At 36.5% G+C, this 18,577-nt stretch overlaps 1 protein-coding gene across 11 annotated transcripts in view; it reads right to left on the reverse strand.

The window, feature by feature from the left end:
- LOC117407249 (dystrophin-like) overlaps positions 1-18,577 on the reverse strand; it is an 809,654-nt gene that overhangs the window by 142,218 nt on the left and 648,859 nt on the right. For 10 of the 11 annotated variants that reach the window (XM_059028873.1, XM_059028880.1, XM_059028876.1 and 7 more), the window contains one exon: positions 4,513-4,685. In XM_059028873.1, the coding sequence (XP_058884856.1) occupies positions 4,513-4,685 (173 nt within the window). Of the gene's footprint in view, positions 1-4,512; positions 4,686-6,828; positions 6,910-18,577 lie in introns of those variants that run through there. The other variant, XM_059028882.1, reaches the window with a different exon arrangement.

Consider the following 18,577-nt stretch of genomic DNA (forward strand, 5'->3'; position numbering starts at 1 on the left):
GAGACCAAAATAGAGCACATCATCCTGAGAACACCATCCCTACCATGAAGCATGGTGGTGGCAGCATCATGCTATGAGGATACTTCTCTGCGTCAGGGCCTGGAAAGTTCGTGAAGATAGAGGGTAAAATGGATGCAGCAAAGTACAGAGAAATCCTGGAGGAAAACCTGCTGAAGTCTGCAAGAGACCTGGGACTTGGGAGAACATTCATCTTCCAGCAGGACGATGACCCCAAACATACAGCCAAAGCCACACTGGAGTGGCCCAGTCAAAGCCCGGACCTCAATTTAATTGAGAATATGTGGAAATAGTTGAAAATTGCTGTTCACCAAAGGTCCCCATCCAACTTGATGGAGCTTGAGCAATTTTGCAAAGAAGAATGGGCAAAAATTGCAGTGTCCAGATGTGCAAAGCTGGTAGAGACTTATCCAAATAGACTCATGGCTGTAATTGCTGCCAAAGGTGCCTCTACCAAGTATTGACTCAAGGGGGTGAATACTTATGCAATCAATTATTTTCTGTTTTATATTTGTAACAATTTGTAGATTTTATTTTTCACTTTGACATTATGGACTTTTTTTGTGTTGATCAGTGGCAAAAACTCCTAATTAAATCCATTTTGATTCCATGTTGTAACACAATAAAATGTGGAAAAGCCCAAGAGGGGGTGAATACTTTTGAGAGCCACTGTATATTAAAAGATAGAGATTTAAAAACATTCTAAAATAGATATAATCAGTAACTAGTGCTATTTACAGCTGAAAATAGAAACCACATCTTATTTTACCTCCAGTTTTATATATTTTATAGACTAAAGCAAAAACTATGGCTGTACCATAAGGTGAAGGAGATCCTTCAGAGGATCACATGCCCAAGTAACACGCCATACTGGAGTTATCTACTTGAGTGGTGGTACTGTAGATTCATTTACACCCATATCTGACATCTTCAGCATAATGCTGTCACCACATGGGCTCATTTGGAACCTGTGCTGGACTACATATGAAACCAGTTCCCAAGTGCCATTAAGATAAACTTTATGTCCGATGGCCCTACATCTCAGTATAGAAACAAAACATGCTTCTACCTCCCTGCCACAGTGCCTTTCATAAAGGGATTTCAATACGTTACGTGGCATTATAGTGAAGCATCTTGTGGAAAAGGAGCTCCTGATGGTGTTGGAGGAGCCCTTAAGAATTTGGCTGACAAAATCGTTGCCTACGGAACATACACAATTTTGACACAATGATGGAGCAACTCTCACAGCATTCTTCAGTTAAGCTTCACAGGGTAATTGAAAAAGATATCAAAGGGAGTGCTGAACTAGTATCCCCATCCCTTAAAACAATACCAGAAACCATGACGTTTCACCAGGTAAGATAGTTATTTTCAATCTATAATAGAACACTGATATAATTAATTTGTAGAACTCAATTTAGAGCAGGTTTAATTTAAAATAATGAGTTGAATACGGCTGTGTTCTGTTTCCGGGTGTTGTCACACAAGTATGGAAATATGAATAGCATTTTAAATAGATCTTAAATTATTTCACATTGCTTGTTTTTGATGCCTATCATCCCATTAATCTATTTTGTGAATGTTTGAGGTGGTAGGTGAACATTATGAAGTGGATGCAATGAGCTGGTGAAAACAGATTCTTCAATCATAGCTTCAAATTCCTTGGGGCCGGTTTTTCAAAACTTGTAATCGGGATAAAAGGGACTACATATGGTACTACAGGCAGATTATAAGTCTTTACCTGTGTTTATTCATTTTTCTACATTTAAACTTTTACTGTTGCTTGTTGCTATCACTTGAATCTAACATCATTGAAAAAATCAATGATTATTTTTTACTGAATTAATCAAATATATATTCAACACAGTACTGTACTACACCATCTCATTCTTCGTAACATAAATATCATTACTGTAACAGGCTGTTGTTAAAATAGCTGAAAATGTCACAGACTTTATGCGAAATTGCTAAGGAAAATCAATACAATTTCTTCTACATGTACTGTGTTACGGTAATGAGATTAAATTGTTTGAATTACAGATTTGTTCCAAAATACATTAGTAGTTATTAACTTGATAATGATTGCATCACAAATTTGCCTTAAAAGTATTTAATGTAAAAATGACTTTATTACAGTAATGAGATTTTTTGGGGTTGGTCACAGAAAATGTTTAAAAAAATGGAAAATGTGAGTAAATTAATTTTTAAATGTACTTGTATATTAAACTTGAGACTCTATTCTAAGCGTTGAATATTCATTTTTGTTGGAGAATGTCTTGTTCATTCTTGCACACAAAAACGTGAACAGCCTCATTTTGCCTCAGCACTTTCAACCATACAGACACCGGGAACCAGCTGCACTATCCCCTCCTGCTCGGTACACCTCTTAATACCGTGTGCTCTCCCAATAAAGCCTTTTGAACGCACTGATTGTGTGTCGACAATTGATACACGAGCCTTACACAATCTTCCCAAAGCCAAAGGAAGTAGTTATCAGAAGCCGCATCAGAAGAACAGCTACTGTACCCGTTGTTTGGGATTGGGTAAGTTTAGCAGCAGTTGTTTGGTAACAGAACATAAATATCACAGAGGGTTGAACTGTCTAGTACTGCAAGTCAGGACAGTTTAAAATATGTACATTCCATGCTCAATTGTTTTTGAAGTGAAAATACACTTCCTACAGGAGTAGGTTATCAATGAGGTTATGTGCAATTACTTGTTCTGAATGCTTATATATATATATATATATATATATATATATATATATATATATATATATATATATATATTAGGGCTGTCAATTAATCGCAGTTAACTTCTGCGATTAACGCGTAAATGTTTTTAGAGATTCATTATTTTAACGTGCGTTAATCGCATTGCTGTGTATTGAGCCTTTCACCGTACTTCAGTCCCGGCCGCATCAACATTGTATTGAGTGTCTGAATGCAGTTATTGTTTAAATAGAAAGTTAGTCACTGAACCGCTTAATGGAGCAAAGCACTAAAAATGAATGGGATTTTTTTTTTTTTTTTTGACAGCTCACTGGACAGAAAGATGCTTACTTCGATACTGTTAAAGTGAGTTCCAGTATAACACACGAGTCTGCTGCGTGCTGAACACGCCTCTTCTGCTACAGACAATAACAACAACTAATTAAACCCACCAGTTTAGACAGAAATGCAGGATCGCTGCAAGGCCACATCAAACTATGTATGATAATACTTTTTTTTTTTTTTTTAATGAGTTAGGCTGCATTGCTCCTTTTTTTTTCTTTTTTTTTGCGTGTAGTATGTAAAGCCTAACAATTGTTAGTTTGCAGTTTTTGGATATGATGACAGGTTTTTTTTTTGTTTTTTTAGTTCTCTTCGGAATTAACAGTTAATTTCCTAGAAGTGCTTACTATAGCTGCATATTTATAATTTTATTAAAAAAAACAACTAATTTATTTCAGTTCACAATCACATTTAAAAATAGATATCCTATATATTATGTTTTCCATCCTATATATTATGTTTTCTGATCTCTGTATGCTGCTGATCAAGCTTGAACCGCGCATTTTATTGTGTTGGTTGTATTTGTAATTTCTAAATTATTGCCCCTAGTACATTTTGGTGGTGGTTTCAATGGGTAAATTTCCTGGTTAAATAAATACATAAATAAATACATTTTAAACAATTTTATTTACAGTTAAGGATAAGAAAAACAATAGCATCAGTAATAAAACAAATTTAAATTAGATGGCTATAGTAATTGTAACAATTTAATATGCGATTAAAACCAAGATTAACTAAGATTAATTTTTTTAATCGTGAGATTAATCGCGATTAATTTTTTTAATCGCTTGACAGCCCTAATATATATATATATATATATATATATATATATATATATATATATATATATATATATATACACATACATATATTGGTTGATTATAAGCATAGGTTGTTATTGCTTTTTAGTTAATGAGAATAATAAAAAGTGTTAAACAACAATAACTGCATTTGGCTGCAGATGTTGGCACATGAGTGATGTATTGACATTGTGTATCTTTATTATAGGCTTGCCTATTGTTGTTTTGTAATTTGTGTATTTTATCCCCCCTCCCCCCTGCTGGAAATTTGACAAAATGCAACCTGCTATAGTGTCCCTGTCAGTGAGACGCATCAGAAAAATACCTTCACACAGTTTACCCTGCTGATAATGGGAGGCTGTAATACTAGAGCATTACACTGACAACCCCTATTCCCTTGTTACCGTGACAACTTTATTGATCTCTTGAACACATGCTTGGATGTAATAATAATAATATTAATATTAAAAATACATATGTGTATTGTTACAGATATATAATGTGTTTTCTTTCTAACTATCCATAGTACTAAGTTTAGCGTACAACAATATCCCTGTATATAATAAATTCAGTACTAAATAGAGTCATCTGGGTGATTATGAGCCAACAGATAAGCAACTTAAATAAAGCACCCTATTTACCTGATGCTGATGGACTTCTTACGCAGCTCGCCCCATCGGACGTTCATGTTGTCCAGCCGTCGATGCAGCAGCGTGGCATCTTCTGAGCCCTCCAGAGACTTCAGGATCTTCTGCCCATTCTCATCCAGGCTGTGGAACACCTCAGTGTGGGCCTCGATCTCTGACTGCAGGTCCTGCCAAGCAAAAGAGAATTTTAGAAGACATACAGCAGATGTATTCTTCAGTCCGGAGCCTCATCACTTCATACGTTATATCAGTCTCAAAAGAGCAAAACAAAATATCACTGGCTGTGTCTAATTTCATCCAAGGTTCTACCCCATTGTATTTGCAAGCATATAGTATTTGAACAGTTCTGACTATAATTTAATATATATTTTATTCTGGCTGTAGGGGTGACGTCAGGCCAGAAAGAAACACACACGCAGACAGGCAGTACTGGGGTTGAAACTGAGACGCTGCGGCGCTCAGTATGTTTAATGAAACAAATATAAGATTTAAACAAAAAACAGCACATGGCACTTGACGCCAAAATAAACAGACAGATAACCAAAACAAACAGACACTAACACACAGGGACGAACACAATATATATATATATATATATATATATATATATATATATATATATATATATATATTATAAGCTATTCTGTTCAAGGGCCAATAGAAACTCAACGATCCTTCTTCCATTTGGTCCCTGCTTATTGGAATGAGCTCCCATAATATCTCAAATTGTCAAAATCTATACCAGCCATTTGATATTTGAAAAGTCTGCCTTAAAAACCTTTAATGAAAAAACAAACAAACAAAAAAAAATCACACACACACATCAAAATGAAGAGTTGCTTTTCAATATGTCTGTTTCAAATGAATTCCTACAAATTCTTCATGCTAGGAAAAATAAAGGATAGGCTAGTGGAGCTGTCTGCATTACATTAACAGGCATTACTCAGCACTACCAAGCTTCTAGCACACAGATACAGAGAGATAGCAGATATCTGTGTTTGCCTGCAGGCACAACAAATCAATACAGATATTAGAAAGTAAATGTTTTCACACCACAGCTTTGAAAGGCCTTGTTAATAAAAGGAAAGAACTTCATCTTCAGTTTTCAGATGTGAACGTTTGGATACCTCTAAAGATCAAGATATTCTGCCATGGTAACAATTTTTTTTTTTTTTTTATAGTTACCTCAGAATTTACGATTGAATGTTTAAAGTTATGGATGAAACTGTAAACAAGAAACATTATTATTATTATTATTATTATTATTATTATTATTATTATTATTATTATTATTTTTATTATTATTATTATTATTATTATTAATATTATTATTATTATTATTATTATTATTAGTTCTGCTTTTTCATTGAAAAATTATATGCAAGTGTCTCTACAGGTGTAACTATGCTAGGAATGTTTAAACTTGATGATTAGACGTTTGGGGTTGATTTCATAAATGTATACCAAGCATTTTGCAGCACTGAAGAATCCCAGAGGATTTAACCAACCACCTATTGTCGGAGTACTCCCAGGATAACTAATTGGCAGATGCAATGCAGGGTGGTCCCCCACTGCTGTAAAATGGTTCAATAAAACCCAGCTGTGGCTTATCCCTGTGGTATACTGGTTGGTCAGATCAACCCCTAATGTTGCAGTTATCTATAAATGTACTTTAGAACAAATATACTGTTTATGTTCCTGCTTCAGAAGCCTTTAATCATCCCCTTGAGACCTGCTGGAAGCTTCGTATTCTCGTCATTACACAATATAAAACAGTGCTGTCTTGAAACAGGCGAAAGAAATATGCTCACATCAAGTGTGCTCCTGGTAAGGCAGTTGTTAATAAATAATAATCATAATAATTTCATCAGATCATCAATAGGGAAAAAAAACATCCCTGACAGCACAATTTGCTACTGACAAACCCACCAATATACAGTATAATCTAAGGTGCATATTTTGTAAAAGCAGTTCTTGTATTATGGACCTGAGCATTTATAGTCACTTGAATAATAGCTGTAAGAAAATGTTTGTCTGACAATATAACCAAGAATGTAAACTATAAACACCACAGTTATTTAGCAGTTTAAAGATGCTATAAACAAAGGTAACCACCAGCGTTGCTTGGTGCATCCTTCTGATCCTTCTAATTCATTTAAGAGATACAAAACCTACTCATCTCTATGCTAAACAAAGAGAAGCACATTGGATAAATAGTTCTCAATATCGGTGCTGTTTGAACACCAAATAAACACCAGCATTTCAAACACTAGGAATAACAAAGAATGGCTATTAAACTCTGACCTTGACCTTGACATTGTAGGTTTTCCTGTGTAACATGTTTAGCCCTGGACTAAAGCACTGCTTCCCGACGCATCACCACTACTGTCAGGACACCAGCTTTCCACACTGGGACAGTTTTCCAGTTTTTGTGCTTAGTTACATTTCACTGGCAGAATATAATTAAGCACACAAGCCTTACTGGTCGATAAAACACAGCCACTTTGTCATTTGGATGAAAAAAGAGGGGGGGGGGGGGGGGGGGGAATCAGACAGGGCAGTGAGTGTAGGAGGTTTTCAGAACGAAAAACACTAAATAGGCCACTGACAGACCCATTCTGTACAGCCTCTTCTCTTATCGCTTTATAATTAGGGGGGCGACTTTTTTTTTTTTATTTGAAAAGAAACTTCAATGCTCCTGCCAAGTGCACATTCCATCCATAGACACCCAAGTAACAGGATTCCAAACTTCCTACACAGCACATACATTCTCCACACGCTACACTTAAAAAATGATTATTTGTGTCCTCTATTTAACAAGGCTTTTACATTTAATTCTATCCATGTAAATATGAATCCCTCAACTCATAATCACCATGCAGCTATTCAATATTCAATTTTTATCTACTATATAGACACTATTTCATGATTAAAATTAATCTTGCCTGTGTTTTCCCAACCAGGGTGAGTTATTGGCCCCTTATTAACATCGCTACCACATAAAAAGTTAGTAAATAGGTCTGGTTTAAACAAAAAAAGAAACAAGGACCAGGGGTCACACATGGAGATTAGATAAAGGGGCATTCAGAACAGAAAATAGGTGGCACTTTTTTACACAGAGAATTGTGAGGGTCTGGAACCAACTCCCCAGTAATGCTGTTGAAGCTGACACCCTGGGATCCTTCAAGAAGCTGCTTGATGAGATTCTGGGATCAATAAGCTACTAACAATCAAACGAGCAAGATGGGCTGAATGGCCTCCTCTCGTTTGTAAACTTTCTTATGTTCTTATGTTCTTATGTTAGAACAGCAGTATTAAGATCAGTGGTCCTCAACCTTTTTTTTTGCAACAGGCACATTTGTGCATTTCTCAAGGTCAAGGGCATGATCTCTTCACTCTTTAACATTTAGCTAACTACTTCTTATAAAATGTGAAATAAAAGGAAGTTATAATACAGATGGAACAAAAGCAGAGTTTGAGAGCACAAAGTAGTATATTTAAATTACTTTAGTTCCTCTAACTATACATCAGTATTTCAGTATTATATTTTGTCAACCACAGCAGGCACAGATATCCTTCTGGTTTCGTGGGCACATGTTTGCCCTGGAGCACTGCTTTGAGGAAGACTGACTTAGATCATCATACACTAAGACAAGTTGCAGTGCCGGAATATTTATAGGTAGGATATTCTACCCACATGAAAGTTAAATTTATTTTTTCAATAAACTTTTCAAAAACTATACTATGCATTTAATTTTATCATGTATCACCACACTTCTCTGTGCTTGGTTGCCTGTGGTGCACTATGCTTTATTAAACTTATTCTGGATTCAGGCTTTTGTTAATGCTGTATTTATATTTATAAGCTTGAAGATTGTATTTTGGTCTTCAAAGAAACTAATACATACTTAGACAAATGCTGAGGTTCAGAGACTTGCTTTCTAAAGAGAACCATATCGCAAATATTCCTTGTAATAAAGATCACAGCATTCCTACTGCTAAATCCAACAAAAATACACAAATACAATTCATATGTAGTTGCAGTACAATCATATGTATATGCCACGATGCAGTGAATGTCTTTGAGGCAGGGATAATTTAAATGCTGTGGTAGGCAATGCTAATTAAATCATTTTTAAAAGAAAGTTAAACTATTAGAATTACACACTTTTAAAATAACTGTATAAAGTCCCGCTAGTGTTTAATAAAGTAATTTTCCTCAATCTTGTTAGCCGTATACATTTTTCTTTCAGTTAAAAAGTCTCTATATTTGGGTTGTGTGCTGGAACACATCTTGTACTGTATAAATGTCTTTTCTTTGTTGGAGGGACTTTCTTCTACACAAAATATAAGAGCCTTTCATTGCCCTGTGTGGCACACTTGAAAGAAAGAACTTGAAAGAAAAGTGGGCATGACCTGAATCAAAAACATTTCTACTCTGCCATTGTGCCATGAGCAGTCCTGCACAGTAATTTAAAGGTATTACTGGGAAGTGTGCTGCAATACTTTCTGTACAAATGCAGTACTTTCTATTTCCATTGTGCATTTGCACTTTGTCAACACGTTGACCTTACTCAACCTTTACACAGCCCACTGCTCTCAACCCTGATCTTGAGTAATCACCACCAGATGTAGTGTGTAATTCTCAGCCTGCACCCTTTTCAGTTAGGCACAAGGCTTCTATAATCACACTTTATAGTTTATTGGTTTATACAGTGAACATGAGTACCACCAGAAACTGAAGCAACACCCTATTTACAAATGTGGGATACACTTCAGAATACAGGTACATTAACACATTATAATTACACGTTTGTAACATTATTTGATATATGTACTCACAACTAAAATATATGATCAGGATAAATACATTTAAAATACATGTTGTTAATGTATGAAGTTACAACCTCACAATTATGTGCAAAGTTCATGTAGTAAAAGGTAATGGTAGCTACAGCGTAATTATATGTAGTTAATGTGGCTCTGTTTTGAGGTGTGATTACAGCTTTGTGGGAATTTTTTATGAAAAAGCATGTAAGGATCACATGGTCAGTTTTTTGCAAACTTATTTTCAAGACCTGCCTTCTAATGAAAAACACATAAGGATGCCTTAATGTGTTAACAAAGGATAAATAATTATACCAATTAAAATACTCAAAGCTCACAACATTATTTCAACACCTCCTATACCTAAATTTACCTGAAAGTAAATTATTCACAATCTATGATCTTCGTATTTGTACAGACCTTTGAACTACAAAGAAAGTACTTCAAATGTATTCCTCATGGTATTTAATGTTGAAGCTCAGAATGGTCTCTATAATAACAAAAAGCTGTGTCTAGTCTTATAATGTTTACAGAATATCAGCGTCACGCTCAATAGTTTTCAAAAACAGCATTCAAAACAAATCTCATTTACAGGTTATAAGCTATATGACAGGGTGTGGCAATGTGCCCCGCCCCTGTGTGCATATTATGTGTTGTATGGTGCGTGCGTGTGTAAATGGTGGTGTATAGTCATTGGTACACGGGATATAAATGGGTCTGTGTTTCACGTGTATTTAAAAAGTGTAGATTTGTATTTAGGCACGAGGAGGGCACAAATCACTTCACGTGCTGGTTAAATGTAATATGTGAGCACGGGGTTGCACAGAATTAATTCACGTGCTGGGATTCAAGTGAATAATTCATTAGTAATTGAATCCCAGCACAACAGTATATATATAGATGCACGTTTCTGTCACTCGGGGTTAGGTGTTCGGTGAGTGGAGAACGGGTGAGGAGAAGGAGGAAAGTAGTAAAGTGAAATAATCTAGAAGTGTTTGTACTCACCGTGTTTGTTTGTCTCTCCGTGCACCGTTTGTTAAGTGTTTAGTACGTTTTGTTTGTCTATTTATTTTGGCGCAAGTGCCGTGTCCTGTTTTGTGTTTAAAACCTTTTATTTTTCTGTTCTGTTTATTAAATGCTGAGCGAAAGCATTCGCTCAGCTTCACCAAACTCCACATCTCTGTCTGTTTATTTCCTGCTTCTGGTCTGACGCCACCCACTCCGGCCGTATTTGTGACACAGGGGTTACTGAATCTCATTTTCTTTTGTTGCTGATATGTCTACTTATTGTAGTGACAAAAATATTTGTGTTCACTGAAATTGGCCCCCACAACTCCTAATTAGCCCCAGGGGCCTTAAAACAGAGCTTGAAGATTACCCAGCTGCAGTATTCCACAACAGTTTTGATCTCCAAAGTCAAGCTTAGCACTTGCATCTTCTTAACTCTAACTGCCTCCAATTCAAACTACAGTGCAGCACCAGTAACTTTCAGCTGCTGCTTGACAAAAAAGTGATTCTATTGAAGTTCAGTTCTGACATGACTTATGAGTGCACCATCATAACCAGCAGCAGCCCTACACAGAAATGTAAAGTCATATAATCTGGAAAGTATGCTACTTACTGTACAAATGCTGGACTTGCTCCAGTCCCAATCACTCCAGTGGAAGTCTATTTCCATTGTGCTTTTGCACGTTTTGTCAACACGTCAACCTTACCCAACTTTTCACAGTATATTGCGGCACTAGAAACCCCTGCAATTATATTTTTCTTTCCCTCTTTCAGTTCTGAGAAAGTCACATCACCAATGCAGGCACACTTCTGATGCAAGCAGCTTTCCCTCTCATTCAGTGACCCAATGTCTCACTGCCTGTTTCCACTGACAGGTAAAGACCTTCTGGATAATTTGGAGGAGCCACTGCTATTAGTTCCACTCACATCCCACTGTTTCCAATTAGCACTGATTTTCCTTTACAACAGGGAGTCAGGGCACAGGAACAGAAAAACAATTAGACACTTAAAATGAGTGAAGAGAAAATCTTTTCTTGCAAAACTGAAAAAAATAAATAAATAGAAGTACCGTTCTCCACGCTGAGCACTTAAAGTAAGTCCAGTTTTATTTTGTGAAAGATTTTCTGCAGCAGCCTTCTGTATTTCTTCTTTAGAGGTGGGGGTTAAGGTTAATTGGTAATTGGCCTCACAAGTTTTTCACTTTATGACATGTTATTGCTCTGCTTGTTTTTGTCTACGCTCAGTAATGTGGCGAAGGTAAACTTAAAAACATTTTTGGTTGTTTTGACAATCCAGCAAGCATATCTTTTCATTACCCATGCTGTAAGGGCATGTCCATTCATCTTCCTTTTTTATCATCTAGATCCAGTTGCAAACTTGTATCTCAAGCACAGATTCTTATTTCCTTGTTTCTGAAGTTATGCCAGGTTTCATCAAGAAATGCCACAATGATAAAAAAAAGAACTGCTTTTGAAGAAATTATGTTGAATTTGGGCTAAACAAAATGCGTTTACTTTCGTATTTCTAGTTACTAACAAGTTTAAAGCCCCCTATAGCTTCCACAGAGCTCTCAGAATCATGTCTGAGGTTAATGGTTACACTCTTATGTTTCAGATATACTTAGCAGTCAGACATGATTCCGAGAGTACTATTGACAGCAACATCAGTATACACAGAAAAATAGAAACTGTGCAAGAAATTAAACAGCTGCATAAGTAAAAAAAAAAAAAAAAAAGACTAAGACTCTTCTTGAATAAGAAGAATAACAAATCTTTAGAACTTCAGATAAATAAATCCTTTGAGATTCTATGAAAGAAGACATAAAAGACAAATGCCTAGTTTTATATAAAACAAATACATTTTTCAGTGGAATACCATTCAGATGCAAATCAGCACTTGTGTGCTTTGAAAAAAGAAAACTATATTCTATAATACTGGTTATTGTTCTATGTAAATTAAGCCTGGGACTCCTAATTTGCTATATAAACTGCATGTGTGCAAGACTTTTTTTTTTTCTTACTTCTAAATCACAATGCTTCAAACATTTTACCTCAGTTTGACAGTTTAAAGGATTAGCTCATTATTACTGAAATTGAGATTATATATCACCTTCATACAAAAGTGGTCATTATTCTCTAGAATCCAGTGTTAATTAGCAGTGTCACTGCTGTGTACATGGAATCACAAAGACATTTAGAAAGTGACACAATTTCAGTTGAAAAATGTTCAAGCAGTAAAATTAAATCTGACTTTTTCATTGCAAAAAGAAAGTGTGGTGCGCCTCAAGCAATATTACCTAATCTGTTGTGTTGTGATATTGCTCTGTTGTTTTACTGTTCAATGCTGCAGCTATAAAGGGGTACTGACACGACTGGCAAATTAGGCAGACTTCATTTAGTCTACTAGATTGTTTTCATTAACAGATGCTAAGTGCAGCCGGATACACCTCCATCCTTCAGACCAATGTGAACTTCTTCATGCCTGGGGACGAGATGCAAACCTGGGTTGTCTGGGATCCAGAGTGAACCTGCTACTGTTGCTTTAAAAGAGCTGGGCCCCGTTTAGTGAAGCAGTCGGATACATCTTAATACTACGTCACTCAGAAAGTGCAAACATGCGAGCCATCGTTACACAGGGGCATAGCTAGAAGTACTCAGAGGGAGGTTCAATCCATGAGACATAAGCGGGAAGGCGCATGCTAAAGGAATTGGTATCTCATTCATTTCTGTGCTAGCTCACATGGCCTGATTGCCACTAGACCACTGAAGTGAAATGGAGAAAGTGATTTTGTACCAGGAAGTAGTCTGCATATTCGAAACTGCAGTACAAAATACAAACGGTGGCCAGTGATAATGCTGCTAATGCAAATAATAGATAAAATGATGGATTTTAAAAACTTGGTTAGAACTCCTTTAACCCTTTGCGGTTCTATGTTGGACCAGTTCCGACATCAATATTTTTCCTTTCCGGTCCTATGTTGGACCCTGTCTGACATCATCAAAAAGACGTCAAGCACAGGTCCCTAGTCACTTTTTCTCTGGAAAAAAGCAGAGAAAAGCTTTCAATGGCCGAGAGAGACTGATAGAAGCCGAAACAAAGAATGGAGGCGGATCTGAGCACTACACATAGTCCCTTCACCACAGACATAACACGGACATAAACAAACAAGATAGCTGCTTCCACATCCAGCGCTCATAGTAAATCGTGGATATTTGCCAAGCTTTTTGAGATGTTATAGTAATAAAATAATGACTCAGCTTAAATAATGGATAGCATTATTGAGGAGTTTGATGATAAAACGAGTGATCAGGAGATGATTTATCAGTATGCACTACTATGAAGAGATATGTGATAAATACAGCAAACAAGGAGTGGGGCAGGGCTGGAGATGCAGTACTGAGTGTCCTTTTGATATGCAGTGCCTTTCAAACCAGTTTTACTGTAAATAAAATACATTTTTAAACAGCTCGTGTGAAAATAAATTGGACATGACGTGCCTGACAGGTGCTGAATAAATGGACCGCAAAGGGTTAAATAAATGTAAAAGTAACCTGAAAGGATAATGCACGCTGCTTCATGGAAATGGCATGCGTGAACACTATGGCAACCCGAAATGCGTCGTAGGATCAGTAGTCCCATAACACCACTAAAACACAGTACAGAGGCACTAATCTGGATGCAAGTTAATACATTTCCCAATATCCTTTACACTCAGCTGTTCAAACAAGAGCAATTGCCTTTATTCAAATTTGTCTTCCATGAGATGGCTCCAAAACAATTTGCACTAACAGGAAATTTGTGCTGAGTGATTTCCTATAATAAGAAGTAAGTTACAATACGTGACCATGTAGAACATTCGTAGTATCAGGAAATTCGTTTTTTCTGAGTTTTTGACTGTAATTACTTGAAACCTCAAGCTAGGCTCCACTCCTTAGCTGATGAACATTGTCCATCGGAATGTTGCTGGTGAAAACAGCTTATTTCACCTGACTGTACTATCCCTTTTCTCAGATAATATTGGTCCATTTGATCATTTTGTTTCTGTGCTGAAAACATCTGTGTCTGAACCACAGACCTGTGGAGAGAGAGTTCTTCTTGTAAATCACCAGTAAACTTTTAAACCCACCTCCAAAGTGCTCACCGCCAGTAAAGCAGAAAATGCAATCCCAAGCATGGTTTAATAATCTTAGCATGATCAAGTTGGAAGGAAGTCTATAAGCAGGGATGAGCAAGTGGTATGTGGCCAACTCCTTCATTCTCACCATACTGCTCCCCAGTATGATTGGTCAAGAACCATTTATGAATTTACAGTACTGTTGTCTATGGAAAGAGGTAGAATTTTCTTGCCATCAGTATCACTGGTATCCAGGGCAGCAGTGATGTTGTGTTATTATTCTGCAAGGTATTTAAATGGTTCTACTACTAGTGCTTGTTCTGTTTATCACTGCAGTAGAAACTGGTGTTCCCTCCTCTCAGAATCTCAGAAAGGCCTGTGTATCTAACTTCCCTCTATGGGACTTAAAAAAAGGAGCCTGAAAATCACATATACCCATTACTTATACTATGGGCTTCTGATTTTCAGTTTTAAACGATAACCCCTGACTACTGACTGGTAGCAAATTCCTACATTTCTACTGGAGACTCCACTTGCGAGATTTAAAACAAGATTACAATTAGGAACACAGACTTGTTCACAGGATTTAAAGCTATATTACAGTTAGATAAAAAATGATTGTAATTGTATGTAAAAATGTGATATATTGTAACAATTGTAAGTCGCCCTGGATAAAGACGTCTGCTAAGAAATTAATAATAATAATAATAATAATAATAATAATAATAATAATAATAATAATAATAATAATAATAATAATAATAATAATTTAAAACAAAATTGAAAATTGTGGCGAAATGTAAAAAAATGCCTAGACAGAAAAAAACCCCAGACGAATGTGCCCGTGACCATAGGGATTTCAAGACAGCAAAGGAAAGAAGGTACAACTTAAGTGTTGAAGTACTGTCGAGTTACTATAAAAACAGAAAAAACTGTATTTTGGAAAGTAATCGAAAACAATAATTTCATACAGTATATAAAAAGCAAAAGCCCCCAAAGAACGGTTTACCCAATTGCTTTTTCTTTCTAAAAATGTTTTAAAGTAGTTTCTTCTCCTCTCTCTTACCTTCTATTTATAGCTGCACTCCCTGTCGGAAGGATCAAACCTCACACAAACCTGATTGACCTCTGATCACTGTTTAAGATCTCACATTAATTGAGTGTGGCTATATACCTGCTTGACTTTTTTAGAGACTAAAATGTGTTTGTAAAATGATGCTGACCAAACATCACTGACTATTGTTTAAGCCTTCTTTAAACAGTCATCGTTGAATCTTCCAATCTTTTATATTTCTCCTGACATGATAAGCCAGGACAAACGGAGCCCGGCGAGTCTGATTTGTTGCCATACGACAGGTTCAGCTGAGTATCTCCTGAGCAAGCAGTCCCTGAGGGAAAGAGTCATCTGTGTGTTTACAAAACAATGTACTGTAGAAAAACAGCTTTCCCTTCCGTTATCAGTTTGAAACTGAGATATTTACTGAAACGGTCATTCTCGCTCATGGGTAGCAGCATAAAGGGATTTTTACGATAGGGATCCCAAATGATATCTGATCTGTTATCACACAAAACCAAACCAAATGATCTCCGACAGCAATTCAGTGGCACAGCAATAGCATTGGTTCTGCACTATTTTGTTTTCGCACTTCCATTTTTAATTTGTATCTCTACCCTACAACTACAACGTGACACATAGACTTTGAAAACATGTGATAGTGGTTACTGAGAGACAAAGAGACAAATTATAGATATTAATATTCTGTACTGCCGTCAGTTGCTGTTTTTTATTTTATTTTTTTGTCTTTTGGTGGCACATCCAACTCCCCCAGCACTTGACACAGCTGACCTGGCACAAACCTACAACATGCTCAAGCACCACCTTAAAACTCAAGCTGAGAGTCAATACATTCAGGGAAAATGTGAGAAATCAGTACCTACGGTCCATTTTATTATTTTAATTCTATATTAAACCCTTCAGGATTGTTTTACAGACCCCTGTATTAACACCACTTATTACAATAAAAATACAATGCAAAAAATGTTTAAGATTTTAAGATTGGTGGTATTTATATTATTAAAATAGACGCAACTACCTCTAAAACAGCAAAAACCTAGGGAATCATAGTAGCAACACCTACCGAAGCTCATTACTGACCAAACCAGTCCGTAATCTCTGGTATTTCTCTCTGCATCCAGATTTTTTTCTTAATTAAACAAGCTGTAAGATGCACGCTTTCCAACACCCTCTTTAAAATCCTTATGGATCAATCTGCTCTGCTCACTCTTCAAGTCTCTGGAGTCCAAGCTCATGTACTGTACCACTTTTTTGAGAGCTGAAATAGTCTTTTCAGTTGTATAGTGTATAATATATTTGTGTTATGTATGATTGTGTTAAATGTACTAAAGAGTATATGGAGTAAAGGTGGAGTGCTCCCTTTAGAGGTACTCTTTTCATTGATGAAATTCTGACATGCTTATTCTGTATTCTACAGATGGGAGAGTTTTGCAAAGCCAGGCAATTGCCTAGTACCTCATGGGACAGGATGTCATATTTCCACTGTTTTGTTCAAAGTGTAACGACACAACTGGGGCAGCCTATTCCCAAGAGTTTTGGTTTGTTTCTTTTGCAATTTTTTGTAATATTGTTATGCGTGATAAACCTATAGGCATTATTGATTATGAATATAAAAGAACCATGGGCCTGATTTATCAAGGTGTTTGTGTCTTTTTGAATGCATTATGAATAACTGCAATCAGTTAATTTACAATTTATTAACACCAATTTTGTTTTATTACAAATATGAATGTAACTATTATGAATAGCAGCATATTTACCACTTAGACACTGATTGGGGTACTTTATCCATTAAAATGATCTACAAAGACCGATCTGTTAGTCTGTAATTTAACATGGGCTGATTTGATTCTGGTCTGCTGCCGTTGGATATGAACAGGACTTAGGCCTTTCTCAGCCGCAGTGGCAGCTGGGAAGAAGGTTTCAAATACAATACCACATACAGTGCCTATAGAAAGTCTACACCCCCTTGAACTTTTTTCACATTTTGTTGTGTCAGTGCCTCCGATTTTCATGCATTTAAATGAGGATTTTTTCCCACTTATCTACACACCATACTCCACACTGTTAAGGTAAAAAAAGTTTTTATTGAGAAAAAGATTAAATATTAAAAATACAAAACTGAAAGATCATAATTGGATAAGTCTCCACCCCCCTTAGTTAATACTTGGTGGAAGCACCTTTGGCAGCAATTACAGCTGTGAGTCTGTTGGGATAGGTCTCTACCAACTCTGCATACCTAGATTTGGCAATATTTGACCATTCTTCTTTACAAAACTGTTAAAGCTCTGTCAAGTTCCTTGGGGAGCATTGATGGAGAGTAATCTTCAAATAATTCCACAAATTTTTGATTGGATTTAGGTCGGGGCTCTGACTGGGCCACTCAAGGACATTTACCTTTTTGTTCCTTAGCCACTCCAGTGTAGATTTGGCTGTGTGCTTTGAGTCGTTGTCATGCTGAAAGGTGAACTCCCGTCCCAATTTCAGCTTTCTTGCAGAGGGCAGCAGGTTTTCCTCAAGGACTTCACTGTACTTTGCTCCATTCATTTTCCCTTCTATCCTGACAAGTGCCAGTCCCTGCCCATAAGAAACATCTCCATAACATGATGCTGCCACCACCATGCTTCACAGTAAGGATGGTGTTCTTTGGGTGATGTGCTGTGTTGGGTTTGTGCCAAACATAACACTTTGAATTTAGGCCAAAAAGTTCAATTTTAGTTTCGTCAGACCACAAAACTTTTTGTCACATGGCTACAGAATCTCCTGAGTGTTTTTTTTTTTTGCATACTTCAAACGGAATTCAGGGTGTCTTTCTTGAGTAAAATACAGGCCAGATTTGTGGAGTGCTTGGGATATTGTTGTCACATGCACACTTTGACCAGTCTTGGCCATAAAAGTCTGTAGCTCTTGCAATGTTGCCATTGGCCTCTTGGTAGCCTCTCTGATCAGTCTCCTTCTTGCTCGGTCATCCAGTTTGGAGGGACGGCCTGATCTATGCAGGGTCTTGGTGGTGCCATACACCTTCCACTTCTTAA

Source organism: Acipenser ruthenus, chromosome 8 (genome assembly GCF_902713425.1).
Source record: "Acipenser ruthenus chromosome 8, fAciRut3.2 maternal haplotype, whole genome shotgun sequence".
In the NCBI taxonomy this organism is placed as follows: domain Eukaryota; kingdom Metazoa; phylum Chordata; class Actinopteri; order Acipenseriformes; family Acipenseridae; genus Acipenser; species Acipenser ruthenus.